The 18,050-nt window shown below is 48.3% G+C and overlaps 1 protein-coding gene and 1 non-coding gene across 3 annotated transcripts in view; both read left to right on the forward strand.

The window, feature by feature from the left end:
- Positions 1-9,593, forward strand: part of Stpg4 (sperm-tail PG-rich repeat containing 4) — a 63,757-nt gene extending 54,164 nt beyond the window's left edge. For both annotated transcript variants that reach the window (XM_028892881.2, XM_037197969.1), the window contains 2 exons: positions 5,272-5,376; positions 9,451-9,593. In XM_028892881.2, coding sequence (XP_028748714.1) covers positions 5,272-5,376; positions 9,451-9,567 — 222 coding nt within the window. In that variant the 3' untranslated portion in view covers positions 9,568-9,593. The remainder of the gene's footprint in view (positions 1-5,271; positions 5,377-9,450) is intronic.
- On the forward strand, positions 1,757-1,940 carry LOC114709742. The gene has a single exon (XR_003736973.1). It is a non-coding gene; the product is annotated as a U2 spliceosomal RNA (small nuclear RNA).
- Positions 9,594-18,050: the final 8,457 nt, after the last annotated feature.

Below are 18,050 nucleotides of genomic sequence, written 5' to 3' on the forward strand. Positions count from 1 at the left end.
TGTGGGTGGTGCCATTCCTGGGCTGCTGGTCCTGGGTTCTATAAGAAAGCAGGCTGAGCAAGCCATGGGGGAGAGAGCCAGTTAAGTAGCATTCCACCATGGCCTCAGCATCAGCTCCTGCCTCCAGGTTCCTGCCTTGTTTGAGTTCCTGTCCTGACTTCCTTTGATGGTGAACTGTGATGTGGATGTGTTCCATCACAGCAGTAGTAACCCTAAGAAAGACATCTCTGCAGTGGTCAGTTCTGGGAAACTCAGAGATCCCAAAGCATGGCCCTAAGGAAAGCAAGGCTTAGGGACCATTTCTCTTGACTATCTGAGAGGGGCTGATGGCTTCTACCGAGGCACATTCCTCCTTTCCTGACCACGTCACACACCAGGGAAGCCAAAGCTCCAGGCCACTTTCTATGATGCAGTGATCTGGCGGTCCTCCAGTGTGGGAGGCATCAGAAATCTCAACGTTAGAAGGGCAGGCACAATGCAAATGGTTGCTTTCAAAGCCTCCTCTTTGAACTCAGTTGAGAAATGGCATCTCCAGCCACCTGTGCACTTTGCTGTCCTCATGGGAGGGAGGTGGACGGGGCACTCCGCTGGAACTGCTTTCTGGCTGTTGCAGGACCAATCTCACCTGGCACAGTTACGGCTTTCCCTGGCATTCCTGTGGCTTTGGAATACGCTTTGGGGACCATATCCACTTCCCTAATGTTACCACTGGACGATTCCATCTGTCACACGTGGTGTTAATTTCTTCCCGTTTCAAGCCTTAGTCCCTGTGATTCAGAGGACCACCCATGCAGGGCAGCTGCAGGGTGGCAACAGGAACACATCAGTGCCCATCGGGGTTGACACTCAGACTCCCACGGGATTCCTGACTTGGCAACCCAGGGAAAGAAAATCACTTAGGGAAAAGCGGGCAGGATGCCGCATTTCCGTTCATGCCAAAGGCAGGGCCCTGGGTGCAGAACGGTTGCCACACGCAGCAGCATCTTTGGCCGGCTGCTCAACTGGCTTGAAAGTCTCCATTGTTGCAGTGGGAAAAGAAAAGGCTGAAGAAATGGTCACCGCAAAATTCTCACGACTTTTACTTCTTTGTTCATGGCCCTCCACGCAGGTTCAGGCAGAGTTGACACCGTGTAGAGACCTTCTCCCTAAGATGACCTCTGTCACCTGCGTGCATCAGTTTGAGACGTTAGCGTTTTCGTCTCGGCGGTGATTGATGACAATGAGTGCCTCTGTCGTCTGTCCCTTGTTGATCAGACTTGTCCCTGGCTGTTAGCAACAGGCTGCTCTCAGGGCAGAATGATTAAGAGTGGCAGCCCTGATTGCACGGCTGTTGTACCCACCAGCGGCACGGGAGCCTGGCTCATAAATCCCTTGAGGATCTGTGGTCCAGGCACCTGTTCTGCCAAATCCCCGGGGCCCGCCTGGAAGAGTCCTGCCGAACAGCAGGCTCTACCCGGCATATCCGTATTCTGACCTCATACTGACTTAGCTCTTCTGGTCTCTCCTTTCCTTTATCCAGTTTCCATAGTCACCTATCTATATACTAGCTATGCTTTGTCTTCATATTTTGAGAGTGTTTTTGTTCGTTGTAGAGAAATGAGAAAATCTAGCTCATTGCCAGGTGGCGGCGATGCACGCCTTTAATCCCAGGACTCAGGAGGCAGAGGCAGGTGTATCTCTGTGAGTTCGAGGCCAGCCTGGTCTAGAGAGTGAGTTCCAGGACAGCCAGGGCTATGCAGTGAAATCCTGTCTTGAAAAACCTTCTAGCTAACTAAGATCAAGTCTAACATCTGTTCACATCAGTTTAATATCCACGTACCCTCTACCTGAAGATAATATAGTAATTGGACTCTTGGAGCTGGGGAATGGAATAGGAACTAGTTTGCCCACCCCACACTTTGGCCTGTCATATCAGTGATTCCAAGAATGGTGTACTCCTTCCTGGGACTTGAAAACTTAAACACTGGACATGGTAGCCCATGCTTATCACTCAGAGGCCGGCAGAGGGCTGTGAATTTGAAATAAGCATGGTCTACATATGGAGAACCTGTCTTGAAAAACAAAACAAACAAAAAGCTATTTTGTACTCATAACAACACTGAGTCAAATTACTTACCAGGAACACATCACTAGTCACTTAGTTTAGTTCCAATTTTTTGCTTTTGGAAGCAGAGTCACTGTGAACATCTCTGGCTGGAATTTATCCAATTCACATTCTTTCTTTCTTAGGATGAATACCTAATTGTGGAATGGCTAGGTCAAAAGAATACACGTTTTCTAAAAGATTTATTTTTACCTTTTGAAAGGTGTGTGTGTGTGTGTGTGTGTGTGTGTGTGTGTGTGTTGTGTGTGCGCGCACACATGCGCAAGTGCCCTGAGAGACCAGAAGAGGACATCCGATCCCCTGGAACTGGAATTACAGGCAGTTAGTTCTTAGTCCCTATGCTGAGGCTGGGAACCCAACCTGGGTTTTCTGCAAGGGTAGTATGAACTTTCTTCCTTACTGCTATTTTATTTTATTATTCTTCCTCTTCCTCCTCTTCTTCCTCCTCCTCCTGCCTCATCTCTTTGCAGTATGCACTCTTAACCACTGGGCTATCCCTCCAGCCCCTAGTTACTGTTTTTAACTTCATACTGTGAACTCACAGCCTATGGTTTGGGATACAGGGCTGTGACAGGATGCTTACCCATGTCACGAGGCCCTGGGTTTGATCCCAGCGCCACAAAAAAAAAACCCAAACCCAAACAGCATCCATACGTGGACATGTGAGGCTGAACGTTACGGAGAGCCCTCCTCTGCCCGCTCAACAGCGATTAGCTTCTGGACATTTCCCCACTCCCATCTTCAACGCATTCCTTCATTTGTTTTAGGAGCAGAGCCAAGACATTCTGCCAGAAAGAATCACTTCTGCTTTTGATCCTGCTCCACCCTTGAGGCGATGAGCTACTTGAAAGTGGGAGAGAGGTTCTTGCTCTCCCACCCCAGCTTCCTCTTTGCCTCTCTCCCCACCTCTGAACCAGCTTGTGCATTTTAAAGCAGATCCTGCCAGCCCCCTGCAGAGACTTAGATCAAATTATTCTTCTGCCACCATCCCCAGGAGTGCCCAGGCTTGCTAACCCTCAGGTCATTTTCCTCCTCTCCTCTCAGCTTCTCTACACCTATCCCCTCTCCTCTTTCAGCTCTTTTTCCTAGAACACAAGCGATGTAAGTGTTCTGTCCTTGAACACCACTGTGGTGGTTTGAAAGAAAATGGCCCTCAAAGGGAGTGGCACTGTGAGGAGGTGTGGCCTTGCTGGAGTGGGTGTGGTCTTGCTGGGGGCGGGCTTTGAGGTCTCTTGTCTCAAGTTTCACTCAATGTGACAGTCAGTTGACTTCCTGTTGCCTCTGAGTCCAGATGTAAGGACTCTCAGCTCCAGTACCCTGTCTGCCTACATGCCGCCGTGATGATAATGAACTGAACCTCTGAAACTGTAAGCGAGCCACCCCAATTAAATGTTTTCCTTTATAAGAGTCGCCGTGGTCATGGTGTCTCTTCACAGCAATAGAAAGCCTAACTAAGACGACCGCCAACAGTCCTCATTTTCATTTGGGAAGAATACCACTGTTACCTGTTACCGTTGGGAGTTACCCGGTTATGAATGAGTTCTCTCATTGAATATTTGCATTTCCTCCTTTGTGAATTGTCCCTGTTAATTTTCCTGCTGAGTGTTTGCTGTTTTTGAGATTGCCATTTGTGTTTACCCAATAGCATTGTGCTTGTACCAGTGAATTGCCAGGGCTACTTTTTCAGACTCACAGTCACAGATATATGCCTTCATAGGAGAGTCAGTTTGCTTTCTAAAGCCAACAGCTGATCCGCAATTCACAGCTCACAGTCAGACCAACAGGCAGGGCAGACTGGCTGGAGGTGGGCGCATGCACGGGGGACTGAGTGTGGGACAGGAGTCTTCAGGCCCTGGAGATCCTAGCAGGGACATGGAGAAACGCCCTGCATGGCGAGTTTACCTCAGCTTGACACAAGCTAGAGTCATCTGAAAGGAGGGAGCCTCAACTGAGAGAATGTCTCCCTAAGATCTGGCTGTACAGCATTTTCTTTATTAGTGATCAATGTGGGAGGGCCCAGACTGTGGTGCCATCCCTGGGCTGGTGGTCCTGGGTTCTATAGGAAAGCAGACTGAGTAAGCCATGGTGAGCAAGCCAGTAAGCAGCACCTCTCCATGGCCTCCGCATCAGTTCCTGCCTCCAGGTTCCTGCCTTGTGTGAGTTCCTGTCCTGACTTCCTTCAATAATGAACAATGATATAGAAGTGTAAGCCAAATAAACCCTTTCCTCCCCAACTGGCTTTAGGTCAGGGTTTTTCATCACAGCAATAGAAGCCCTAACTCAGACACACCCCCAGGTCACTCAGTCTCTTTCCCTCCTCTCATGGTTATATACCTGGGATAGGTAAGACAGATAGCATGTTTACTACTCTGGGTTCTTTTTTTTCTTTTTCTTTTTCTTTTTTTGGTTTTTGGAGACAGGGTTTCTCTGTGTAGCTTTAGCACCTTTCCTGGAACTCACTCAGTAGCCCAGGCTGGCTTCGAACTCACAGAGATCTGCCTGGCTCTGCCTCATGAGTGCTGGGATTAAAGGCGTGCACCACCACCACCTGATGCTACTCCAGTTTCTTATGATTTTAGGTCACACTCATGTAAGATCCTGTAGTTAAAATTTTCCTATCCTAACCACCCACTCCCCGTCCAGGCAGCTTCTTCCAAATTACAACACAGAGACTTAATATTATTTATAAATGCTTGGCCAATAGCTCAGGCTTGTTACTGGCTAACTGTTACACCTAAATTAACCCATATTTCTATGCTTTGCCACATGTCTCATGGCTTGTTACCTCATTTTCTACACATCCTGCTTGCTTGGTGGCTGGCTGGTATTTCTCCTGACTCCACCCTTCTCCTTCCCATCATCCTTAGTTTGGTCACCCCACTTATACTTCTTGCCCAGCTTCTGATCAATCAGCGTTTTATTAAACCAATTTGAGTGACAAATCTTTAACAGTGTATAAGAGGATGATTCCACAGCAAGATCCTGCAATCCCCAGGCTGGGAACTTTCTATCACATCATTAATCATGTGTTTATTTGTAGAAGGCAAATAATGCTTTAAAAATACAGCAAATGTTAGTAAAATGAATCTCTCTCAATCTCTCTCTCCTCTCTCTCTCTCCCTCTCTCTCCCTCCCTCCCCCCCATTCCTTTTTAAACTATTTTTCAGCACGAAGGCCCTGGACCAGGTGAATATAACTTAAAAGCACCCTCAGTGGGCTGCATCACTTCTTGTTTTCGATCTAAAGTTCCCCGATTCTTGCCTGTCGGCTCAGTAAGTATTCCAAAACAGAATGTGTGTTGAGGGGGGAGGGCGGGGGTGGTGGTGGAATGGGGGGATGAGGGAGGATGGGCGGTCTTAGGATCCCACCTGTGGGGTGGGGTGGGATGGGGGGAGGGGGATGGGCGGTCTTAGGACCCACCTGTGGGGTGGGGGTTGTCACACACAATGTAGGTTGCACTGAACCCCCAAGGCTTGGGTTAGACCTCTAGTTACCTCTGTCTTAAGGGCAGGCCACCGAAGGCTCTTAGGTAGGCCAAGCCTGGGAGTTATTCCAGAAAATAACATTGTAATTACCTCAGTGGCCTTTTCTGTTTTACATGGGAAAGTCTCCCCCCTGTGAAAGTGTCTACCAAGGCTGGGAGATAGATGTTTGGAGTTAGACCCACCAGTCACAGAGGGGTCTGCTTGTCAGTTTTTTTTCCAGGGAAAATGCTCTGTCTCTGGGTACCTGAGGCTGCAGGCATCTGCTCAAGGGATTACTTTTCTGACATACCTCACACCTTGCACTGCCTGCTGGATTGTCTCACTTAAGCCTTGTCCTAGAAACATTTTTCCCCCTCTCAAAATATATGTGTTTTCCTGTCTCGGGTGATAGATCTGATGTAGGGACTCCACGACATTCCTTTGTAGAACACTGGCAAGAGCAGTTGGTCCTTCGGATGTTAACCACCCCCATCCCCTGGGGTCTGGATGCCATCCTGTCACACAAGCAAAGGCCACTTCCTCTGAGGGATATTCGGCTCTCCCGAGAGGCAGCAGGGACCCTTCCTGAAGGGTGGGGCTCTCTAGGTGTCTCGCGCAGCTCTCCTGGCCTCAGAATCAGCCGTCTAGTTCCATCTGGTGTTGGGCCATCCCTCCCTGGTGCTCAGGGCAGTGCATCACAGCCACTTGGGTGGGTAAGAGGACTGCATCCGGAAGCCCGACAATTTCTTGGGGATGTTTTACAGGGGTCGGGTCCCAGCTGTACTTGGGAGGTCTCTTTGCTTCCAAATAGTGTCATGGGCGTGGAGGACAAGAAGGCATATCTGAAGTCTGTGTAAACGTTAACTCTGTTTCTTTGGGACCGATCTAGAGCCTGAGTGAGAGCTATCGGCTCTGCTAACTGAGTCCTTGAGTTTCTAGGTGTCTGTCCTGATTCAGGCACCTTGAGGTCAACGACTATTGCATATTCTGCATATCGGAGTCCCTCTTTTACAAGGACTTTGTCTGTATAGAGGACCAAGTCAGGGTTTGCCCATGGTTGGTCTGAGAGATCAGGATGAGCTGTACAACCATCCATGAGGACCTTCTCACAAGAGTGGGCAGGCTCCCTTTCCTCTCCTGGTATATATGAAGTCTGTTACCAGCCAGCCAGAGGTTTCCCTTGGAATTAGAATGTTTGTTACGTGATGAGGTTTATGGACCTTCAGGGGACAGCCAAGAGTCAACTTTTGGGCTTCAGGAATTAGGAGTCAATGGCAGCCACTGCCCATAGGCACCCAGGCTAGCCCTTTGCCTCCTGATCTAATTCTTTACTTAGGTATCCTTCAGGCCGAGGAGAGGTGCCTTTGAGCTGGGCCATCACCCCCAAAGCTGCGCCCTGTCTCTCAGCTATGGACTCATGATTTTGGGCTGAGTAGGTGACCCTAAGGCAAGGGCTGTCGCCTTCAGACTGTCAACTGCAGAGCGGCTGGACTACACACTTGGTAGAGGGACCCTTGGAGAAGTGATGCAGACAGACAGTGTAATTACAGACAGATGGACAAGTGGCTGGAGAACTTCCATACTTCAGCAGCATCAGCACTATCCAAAACAGACATCCGACTGGGTCTATAGGGCAGACCTTTCCCATGATAACCTAACTGCCAAGAACACCGAGAAAATTACCAGAAACTACAGTGTCCACCAAGCAGGGCTGGTGTCTGGGGTTGCTGCTTTCTCTTAGAGGGAAATTTCAAGGTCACCCGGTGACCGTGAAATTAGAGCCAAGGGATCCTATTGGATGATCTCCAGGGGGGGTGACAAGGTGACAGAACCACAACTGTCAGCCTTCTGAGGTGTGGTTTTGTGTGTGTGTGTGTGTGTGTTGTGTGTGTGTGTGTGTGTGTGTGTGCATTCTGTGGGCCGGCCTTCCAGGACTGCACACTCTCACTGCATCCCCATTAATAGCGCTAATAAAGGCTTCCGCTTCCCTTGACGTGTGGCCGGACTTGATTAGATTTCCAGGCCGCTCCTTTGCTTTTGGCCGAGCAAACATCCTGCCTCTAAAAGGCAGCTTTTGCCGGCAGCTGACGTCACCCACCAGGCGGACTGCTCTGCTCCGTGCTCAGGGGTGAGGCTGTTTCCACCCTCTGCCTCCCAGAGGAAGAGGATGAACGGCAAGGAAGGGCAGGCGTGACCAGGAGTGAGGTCAGGGAATGGCAGTGATGGAGCCAAGACGCCGAGTGCTGGCCGGGCAGAGCGCTGTCTGATTTGGCAGGACTCCTGTGGGCCTTCCGTCCCCCTACCAGGCAAAACCACCGGACGAGTTGGTGGCTTGGGGCCATACTGGGGATTGGCACCAGGATTCCAACCCACGCCTGCTGGATGTGGAAACCTTATCATTGTCCTTTCCTCCTTCCTCATTCTTTCTTTCTGTGTGTGTGTGTGTGTGTTGTCTTTTTTTTGTTGTGTGTGTGTGTGTGTGTGTGTGTGTGTCTGTATGGGGGGGCGGAAGAGGACATTGTCTGTTTCTATCATTCCCTGCCTTATTCTTTTGAAGCAGAGTCTCTCCCTGAATGTAGAGCTCACATTTTTCAGCTAAGAAGGCAGCCAGCAAGTGCAGAAGTCCTTCTCTCTCTGGAGTTATGAGCACATTCAAGCTCATGATCGCCTTGTTCCATGCGTGCTGGGATCTCAACTCAGTCCCTTCTGGTTGCACAGGAAGTCTTCTTGACTACTGAGCTTCCTCTGAAGTCCCTTTCTTCCTCATTTTTTAAAAAAGACAACGTCTTACTGTATAGTCCAGTTGGGTCTTGAACTCATGACCTTCCTGCCTCCACCTAAGTGCTAGGATTACAAGTGTGTACCACTGTGCCCAGAAAGCCCTGCCCTGGCCACCACACTGATGTTCTTTCAAAGGGCCCATGATTATGACTCTGTGGCTTTTAAGAATGTGTGTGTGTGTGTGTGTGTGTGTGTGTGTGTGTGTGTGTGCATCTTCAACATGAGAATCAATGATCCAGACTGGTCTCAGTCTGAGGGAAGGATATTCATTTCTGCTTTAAAGACAGACTTTGACTAAATACTTGATAAAATGTTTTGTTCAAGAATTTCAACAGCCACTCGGGAGGCAGAAGCAGGCGGATCTCTGTGAATTTGAGGCCAGCCAGGTTTACAAAGCGAGTTCTAGGACACCTGGGACTGTTACACAGAGAAACCCTGTCTCAAACACAAAACAAAACAAAACAACAAAAAAGAATTTCAACAAAACAAACACATGATGTCTGAAAACAAGCACTCAGGCTGGAGAGATGGCTCAGGCTAAGTGCCCTTGCTGTTCCTTGCAGAGGACTCATGTCAAGAGGCTCACAACCATACCTTGGTGCATATGCCCACAAACATACACACAGTTAAAAGAAGGTAATTATGGGAGCTCATGGAGTCCATAGAGGGGCCTAAGATACACCTCACTCCATCATACTGCCCGTGGTGGGAACAAGGGAAGCGATCTGGGCTATGGACTTAGACATGTAGTTGCAGAATCCAGTCTCTCCAGCCACTTGCTGCTAGACCAGGGATAGCAGTCAGAGGGGAGATGGCATCCTCAATGACAGGAACTGCCTGGGCCAGTGCCGCGGGGAGAAATCACGCTTTGGGGTATCTGGAGAGAGTGGCCATTCCCTCACCCCCAGCAGGTGTCAGTGGTCTCTGGCTTCCCTGTCCTTGTCACAACCTCGCAGTGACTCCAACAGGAGCCCCTTCAGTTCCCAAGACACACTCCTCATCTCTCTCAGCAGGGGATGGGTCAGCCATAGCTCATCCAGCAGCCGGACCAGGAGTTGAGACTGTCAATTCACCTCCACCCCCTCTTTTTGTCTGTTTCAGAAAACACCGGGTCCAGGAGCATACACAGCTTCAAGACAATTCCCTAAGCAGTCCCCAACCATTGCCAAAATGGGTAGAGAACACAGCCTTTTCTTCAATAACACAATTGGCTTTTAAAATAAAAGAATATTGGTGCCATGCTACTTTGAGCTTATAACAAGTTCTTTTGTCCAGAAAGATCTTGCCTATTGTAATCTTGCCGTTTCTTGTGGGGGTTGGCCCCAGATCAGTTGCCTGGGTGACCACCCTGTAGGGTCCTAGTCTGAACCATCACATCAGTTGCTCTGCTTAATCCAAGAGGACAGCTGTCCCAGAGGCTGGCCCAGGCTGTGCCTTGAAGCAGTGTGCATGGCCGATCTGTCCAGGCTATGTGGTGCGTGGCCTTCTCCATCACACTAATGTCGGAAGACCTCCAGGTCCCCTTGAAGGCGTCTATGGGTCGGTTGCTTCAGGCCACAGGTAGACTTGGCAGCCTCCCAAAAGGTGGCACTTTTTTTCTTTTTCAGCCTCCTGAAAAGAACAGTTTGACTCAGCCATGTGTCACATCACAGCTAACATCCTGGTCACTGATGGATACATATATGACAGAGGCCTCTGGACACTAACAGTGTAGCAGAAAAACCTCCATGGCCTAATGACATTGTAGTACAAGGTAGTGCAAGTTTGTGGTGACAAAGCCATTAGCCTGCCTGTCGTGTGCAAGTACGACACTGTTCCACAGGACTGTTCTCCTGGACAAATGGCCACCATCTTCACCATCTGCTTGGTGACTACTGGTGTCCCCTTAGAAGGGCAGGCCTGGTCGTGGGCCACCCGAGTGTCCATCCATGCCACTCTGGTTGTTATATCAACTCTGTCCTGTTGTACATGGCCTCAGTGAGGAGCCATCATCCAGGCTGGTTGCAGACCTTCCAGCGTGGCTGCCTTAAGGTTACCCATGCTCCTTTCAGTCCAGAAATCCTCTGTACATGGAAGTTTCTGTCCTGCTAACAACTCCCAAATACTCAGCAGCTGCTTCCCAAATCACCACACAGAGGCTTATATTACTTATAAATGCTCGGCCGATAGCTCAGGCTAATTACTAACTTACTCCTACACTTAAATTAGCCCATAATTCTCGTCTATGTTTAGCCACGTGGCTTGGTACCTTTTCTCAGTATGACACTTTCATCTTGCTTCCTCTGCATCTGGGCTGGCGACTCCTGACCCCACCCTTCTCCTTCCCAGCATTCTGTTTGGCTTTCTCACCTAATTTCCAGCCCAGCTACCATCCAATCAGCCTTTTATTAACCAGTGAGAGTAATATATGTTCATAGTGTAGAAAGGATTGTTCCACAGCCATCCTCACCCATTACTCTGTAAGCCAGCCTAATAAACACACTGGTTTCCCAGGGTGAACTTTAGAATTATAAAGTCATTGGGACCTTAGGAGGGGCGGGGTAGACATTGTTTGTGTCTTCCTCAGGAAGGAATTTTATCCATAGATACATTACAGCTATTATACAGAGCAAAATGCTTGGTAATAGATGGCTATATTACTGGTTTGAATATTGTATTACAACTTTACCCCTTCTCTTGCCAAGTATAATTTTTCTACATGTTTAACTTGTGTATGTGCACTTGTGTATGTGTGCGCGTGCATGTGCGTGTGCGTGTGTGCGTATGTGTTGGGAGTCACACACAGGGTCTTATGTATGATAAGCATGGGTTTTATCACCAAGCCTCAGCTCGGCTCATTTATCATTAGAGTGTATGCCTTTTACTTATTAAAAAAGAAAAAAAGGAAAAAAAGCAAGTTCACAGTAAAACAGCATATTATGGGATAGGGAGATGGCTCAGTAGGTTAAAGTGCCAGAACCACATTAAAAAGCTGAGCATGATAGTGTGTATATAACTCAAGTGCTGGGGCAGAGGGCCAAGAGGTTGGGACAGGAAGATCCCAGGGTTCACTGGGCAGTCAGTCTAGCTGAATGGCAACCTCCAGACTCAGTGAGAAGTATTGTCTCAAAAAACACTATAGAGAATGACAGAGGAAGACACTCAAAGTTGACCTATGGCCTCTCACGCAGGCATGGGCCTGTGGGTCAGTACACACTGGTGTGCACACATGCACAAATGTCACACACATACACAAACACCCCAGTGTACAATGTTATACCTATAGCAACCTCAGGCCTCTCATGTTCACTTTTGATTGTATCATTTTCTTATATTTAATTGAATCTCATATTTTGTTCATCACGGCTATAGAAGCATAAACTATACCAATCACATGAGTGTTCCATATATATGCACACATACATATCATATAACATATGACATCTAGGTTTATGTTTGCATACAATAGTAAAATCAATTAGTGAGTGTGTATGTCCCCATGAAGTGCCCATGACTACATTTTTGACTCCAGGTCAACGGAAACCTTAAGTATCTTCTATGTGCTGGGTGCTGTGCTGGGGTTGAAAGGCTTGGATCAGAGATGAAGGGTCTCGGGATTGAATTTGGCAGGGCAGGAAGGGAAACCAGGCCTGAGAAGGAGTCTAGGACCCATGCCAAGAAGCTCCAGCAGGTCTCTGAGGTCTGAGGCTCCAAGAATGTCCGCATGCAGGTGACAGCTCTAATGTAAAGACCAACTCTAGTCTTGGAAAGACGTCAGATCACTGCCAGTGCCCAGCAGAGGACCGCGACCTGCCACACGTGTCCAGTGGAGGGAGAAGGCAGCAGAGTCAAGCGCCAAGACATGCAGACGGGAAGCCTGTCCAGCACCCAAGGGACCCAGGCTGAGATGAGCAGGGAGGAAGGGGAGGCTGGTCAGGAGCAAGGACCACCATCCGGATAAAGGGCCAAGGCAGGGACAGACATTTGTTGAGGGAGGGAGCCGAGGAAATGTGGCTCTGAAGTGGGGGGAGAGGGCATGGAAGGGGGTGCGACTGTGAGAGGACAGGACTGTGAGCCTCGTACACCAGAAAGTCCTTTCCCAGGTCCAGGAGGATCAGCAGCGGGGTCCTGTGAAAGACAGTAGGGCTCAGGGAGGAAGATCAGCCCAGAGTTTGGCAAACACTTTAGAAATTAATAAAAGTAAAAAAATCCTTTTGAGTGAAAAAGGCCCCCGGGCCCCTCTCTGAATTTAGAAGCCTTTATAACACGTACTATTCCTGTCTTCAGTTTGGGGGAAGAAACTCCCCTCCCACCTGAGAACCCATCCTGGGCACGCGGGACGTCAGAGTTTCTTGCCTGTTTTGATCAGAACACAGTGACAGGGCAGAGTTGTAGCTGGAGTTTTCTCCAGTCCTGCTCAGCCCCACGGACCCCACAACCACTTATAACATAATCATTCAGCAACTCAAATTAATTAAACTGCTCGGCCATTAGCTCAGGCCTGCCACTGTCTAGCTCTCACACTTAAACTCAGCCCATTTCTGTTCATCTATATGTCGCCATGTGTTCTGTGGCTTTACCTGCTGCCTTTACATGCTGCTCCCTGGACGACAGGCTGGCGTCTCCTCCCCTCAGCCTTCCACTTCCCAGAATTCTCCTCTCTCTTTGTCCCGCCTATACTTCCTGCCTGGCTTTTGGCCAGTCAGCATTTTATTTAGTAATCAATCATCCACAGCAGAGAGTCTCAAGGTTTGTTTTTTGTTGTTGTTGTTGTTTTTTTTTTTTCCAAGACAGGGTTTCTCTGTGTAGTCCTGGCCTTCCTGGAACTCACTCTGTAGACCAGGCTGGCCTTGAACTCAGAGCTCCGCCTGCCTCTGCCTCCCGAGTGCTGGAATCAAAGGCATGTGCCACCACCGCCCCGGAATCTCAAGCTTTATTCTCTGAATGGGCCAAAGTTCCTGCAGGATAATTCCAAGATGAGGAAAGAGGGGATAGACCTGGTTTGACATTGAGCTTGATGAAAAACAGAAAACAACAAAAACACTCAGGGGCAGAGGCAGGCAGATATCGTATAAGGTTCAAGGCTAACCTGGTCTACAGAGTGAGTTCCAGGACAGCCAGGACTACTCAGTGAAACTCTGTCTAGGGGGTTGGGAGGGGACTTGACACATTGAGCTTGGCTATGAGACTGGAATACTGACACTTAGCTGCTAGGAACACCCCGCTCATCAAGTGCCATGTCTGAGAGGAAGCTCTCCACAGAGCACTACAAATCTAAGGGACTGCAGACCTCCCTGGACTGGTCCCACCCCATCTTAACCCATCTTCAATCCTGAGGGTCTTCCTTTAGAGCCTGAAGGGGGCAATCCTGCCTCCCTTCCTCCATTAGCTCCCCTAGGTCTCTGCCCTGGTTCCTCTGAGCAGCTTTCTCCTCCCCACCCCCACCCCAGCTTCTCTGTGAGTTTGGCTCCAACCGAAGGGAATGTGTCTTCTTGGCTGCAGATGTCTCATGCTAAGTCCATGTGAGGTGTCCTCTTCATTAAGCAGAGGACGTCAAAAGTCACGGCACCGAAGGGGACAGCCAGCCTGGCCCTTTTCTCGCTTTCCCATCCCTGTCCTGTCTCTGCGCTCTGGACCCACAGGCATAATAACTCCTTCCCCCTCAGTGGCTATATGGCGGGCGTGAACACTGAGGCTAAGGACCGCAGGCTGCCTGAGTGACCAGCCCTGTGGCCAGCCTAATCTGAAAGGGGCTAGATGTCATTTACACACACACACACACGCACACGCACACGCACACGCACACGCACACGCACACGCACACGAACTATGCTTAGCTTACCCAGTCATTTGTCAATGGCTGTGTGGATTGCTTCCATGGTTTAGCTTTTGTGAACAATGCTGCTATGTACACAAATGTATAGATCTTTCTTTCTCAGGGACTCAACTTTCAATTTTTTGAGGGAATCTCAGTAGAACTGAAGATCACAGTCGTCCAATTTTTAATCTTTTGAGGAACCACCATACTGTTTTCCACAGTGAAGGAACAGTTTCATGTTTCCAAGAGTGCATAAGGGGGTACAGTTTGCCATATCTTCACCAAAATGATTTCTGTCTTGGTAGTAGCCATCTTAATGGGTGTGAGGTGGTACCATATAGCTGTGATTTGCATTCCCTTGAATCATTAGTGATGTTGGGCATCTTTTCTTAGACTTACTGGCCATTAGTAAATTTTGTGGAGAACTCTGGAGAAATCCTCTGCCTGTTTTTAAAGCAAGCTGTGTGTTTGGCGGTATAACTGTGTTTTAGAATTCTTTGATAGTCTGGCTCTGGGCCTTATGCATCCCAGGCAGGAGGTTGACCACTCACCTGTATCCCCAGGCCCTGGATTGTAGTATCTTTTTTTGTTTGCTTTGCTTTGTCTTGTTTTTCCAGACAGGGTTTCTCTGTATTGCCTTGGCTTTCCTGGAACTGGCACTGTGGACCAGTCTGTGGCTGGTCTTGAACTCACAGAGATCCTCCTGCTGTGAAAGCCAAAGTTACATTTTAAGTTTTCATTACTATGCCTTAAAATAAAAATGCTTCTGATCTGCAAGCCCCTGGCCCAAGGACAGACAGTTCCTGAAATGCTGGAGGCTATTGTTTATGTAAAATAACAAGTCACATGTTTTCACTCCCCTAAACAAGTTTGTTTGACTCATCTGTACTGGATGTGCTTGATCACATGTGGGAAGCAGGAAATATGTCAGGATGTATGCTTGCCCCTGATTGGACCTGATGGGAAATGCAATGAATTATGGGTTTCCCTTCTTAAGCCCTCGCCATACTTGATTCTGAGTCATTTCCCGGGAACCTGGGTATGGATCTGGCCAGAGCCCATCCACCTGGCCAGTATGTAATTAAAGCTTGCATCAAATTTGTCTTTTAAATTGTGGTAGAGGTCTTATTCTCAATCAGTGGGATTAACACTGCCTCTGCCTCCTGAGTATTGGAATTAAAGGCGTGCACCACCACTGCCTGGCAGATTGTAGTATTTTAACAGAAACAATACAGTTTGCAAATATTTTCTCCTGCTCTGAGGAGCTTTTTAACACTGTTGATAATGTCTTCTACGTAAGGTTTTTAAATATTCATAAAATAGTCTCTTTTTTTCCTGTTGCCTGTGCCTTTGTTACCACAACCAGGAAGTCTTCAGAATATGTGTTCTCAGGCTCCCGGCTGTGTTTTCTTCTAAGACTTTAATATTTCAGGTCTTACATTTAGGTTTTGATCTCTTTTTACTTAATTTTGTGTATGGTTTTAGGCAGGAGTCCAACCCCATCCATTTGCATACGGATATCCAGTTTTCCCAGGCCTGTTTTGTTGGAACATCTATCCTTTCCCTTTTGAATGGTCTTGGTAACCTCGTCAAGTTATTTGGCCGTATATGTCGGGGTTTATTTCTGGGTAGACTGTTAATTCTACTCTGCTAGCCTGTATATCTGTCTCTATGCCAGTAACTGGCTGTTTTGATTTCCATAGCTTTGTAGCAATTTTGAAATTGGAACATGTGATCCTCTAGCTTTATCCTCCCCTTTAAGGGGTGTTTGGCTTGAATGAGGGGTTCCTAACTGCGGCTGTGTATTAGAATCCCCCGGGTGTCTTTACAGATCCTACTGCTGGGGAGGGGGTGTCTGTTGGTGGGAGGGTGTTTTATGTTTCTGTGGTTGTAATAAAATACCCAGAAAAAGGGCAACTTCAGGAACAAAGGAGCTTATTTTGGCTCACAGTTCAAGTACAGTTCAACTCAGCGAACTCAAGGCGGCAGCTTGAAGCATCTAGTCACATCCACAGTCAGGAGCAGTGTGGTGGTTTGGATAAAAATGGCCCCCATGGGTCCACAGGGAGCGGTACAATAGGAGGTGTGGCCTTGTTGGAGGAAGTGTCGGGGAGGGCGGGCTTTGAGGTCTCAGATGCTCAAGCCAGGGCCAGTGTCACTTTCTCTTCCTGCTACCTAAGGATCCGATGTAGAACTCTCAGCTCCCTCTCCAGCACCACATCTGCCTGCATGCTGCCAAGCTTCCTGCCATGACAATAATGGATTAAACCTCTGAACTGTAAGCCAGTCCCAGTGAAATGTTTTCCTTTGTAAGAGTTGCCATGGTCATGGTGTCTCTTCACAGCAATAGGGCCCCTAAGACAAGCAGAGACAACCGGTTAATCTGTGCATGCTCATGCTCAGCTTGTTCCCACTGTTTGTGTAGCCCAGGTCCAAACACCAATCAACATGGGTCTGTCCTTATTAATGAACACAAGATAATCCTCCACAGGCATGCTCAGAGATCCATTTCTCAAGTGATTCTAGATTTTGACAACACCAACCATCCCATTGGATAATGTCTCAGCTGTTGTTCTATTGCTGTGAAGAGACGCCATGACCAATGCAGCACTTATAAAAGAATGCATTTAGCCTGGCGGTGGTGGCGCATGCCTTTAATCCCAGCACTTGGGAGGCAGAGGCAGGTGGATCTCTGTGAGTTCGAGGCCAGCCTGGGCTACCAAGTGAGTTCCAGGAAAGGCGCAAAGCTACACAGAGAAACCCTGTCTCAAAAAACCAAAAACCAAAAAAAAAAAAAAAAAAAAAAAAAAAAAATGCATTTAAGTGGGGGCTGCCTTACAGTTTCAGAGGCTCAGTCCATTATCATCATGGCAGGAGGTGGCACAGTGCCAGCCACCAACATCGGAACTGAAACACCGGTCGCTTTAAGTCTACAGCTTTAAGGAACAGGGTCCTGCTGGAGGAGGTTATTCCGAGCTATTGAGGACAAGATGGATTCATTTTGACATCCGGCTAAGGGCTAGGGAATAGGAAGGCACAGCACAGAAAGTGTTCAGAATGTGCCCGGCACATTAGCTAGCGAGTGTTGGTAGTTCCTGCTAAGACAAGCAGGGGCCTGACTCCTGCCTGAGGTCCCCAGACCCTTTGGTTTTAGCCAAGCATATGTGGAGTCTACCAAGCCCAAGGGGAAGGTTCCAGGCTTGGATTCAGGGCCTGCCTGCTCCACTTTCTCCTTACAAGAACTGGGTGGGGGGTGGGGGGAACTATGCTTGCGGCTCCAGACAGGTCCTCCAGTGGCCACATTATTCCAGGGTTTTAATAGTATACTGAGAACAACTTGGGTGAACATAAACATTAAGGTTCTGACAATTGTCAGATGGCCCAAGTGTCCCAGAGTCTCATGGATGAAGATCCTAATGGTAGATGGTGCACATTTCTAACGTAGTTTATAGACTAGGATGTGTAACTTTTATATATATATATATTTAACCGATTTGGGTCTAGAGGCACAGGCCTGTAGTCTCAGCTACTCTGGAGGCTGAGGCAGGATGATTACAAGTTCAAGACTAGCCTAGGAAACTTAGTTAAAACCTTGTCACAAAATAAATATAAGAGGGGTTGAGGGTAGCTCAGTGGTAGAGCACTTGTCTATCATGTGCAAGGCCCTAGATTAATATTTTTAATATGGAAAGAAGGAGAGAGAGAGAGAGAGAGAGAGAGAGAGAGAGAGAGAGAGAGAGAGAGAGAGAGAGAAAAGAGAGAGCATGCACAGGCCCCATAATCTTAGTATCTGTCACACACTAAGTAATAGTGGGTAAGACGTGATGATCTTTTTCTTGGGGACAGAGTCCCCCCCAACCTCCCCCAACTCCCGCAAGTTTGTGGACTACTAAGGGGTGATCAG

This window comes from Peromyscus leucopus, chromosome 22 (assembly GCF_004664715.2).
Source record: "Peromyscus leucopus breed LL Stock chromosome 22, UCI_PerLeu_2.1, whole genome shotgun sequence".
In the NCBI taxonomy this organism is placed as follows: Eukaryota; Metazoa; Chordata; class Mammalia; order Rodentia; family Cricetidae; genus Peromyscus; species Peromyscus leucopus.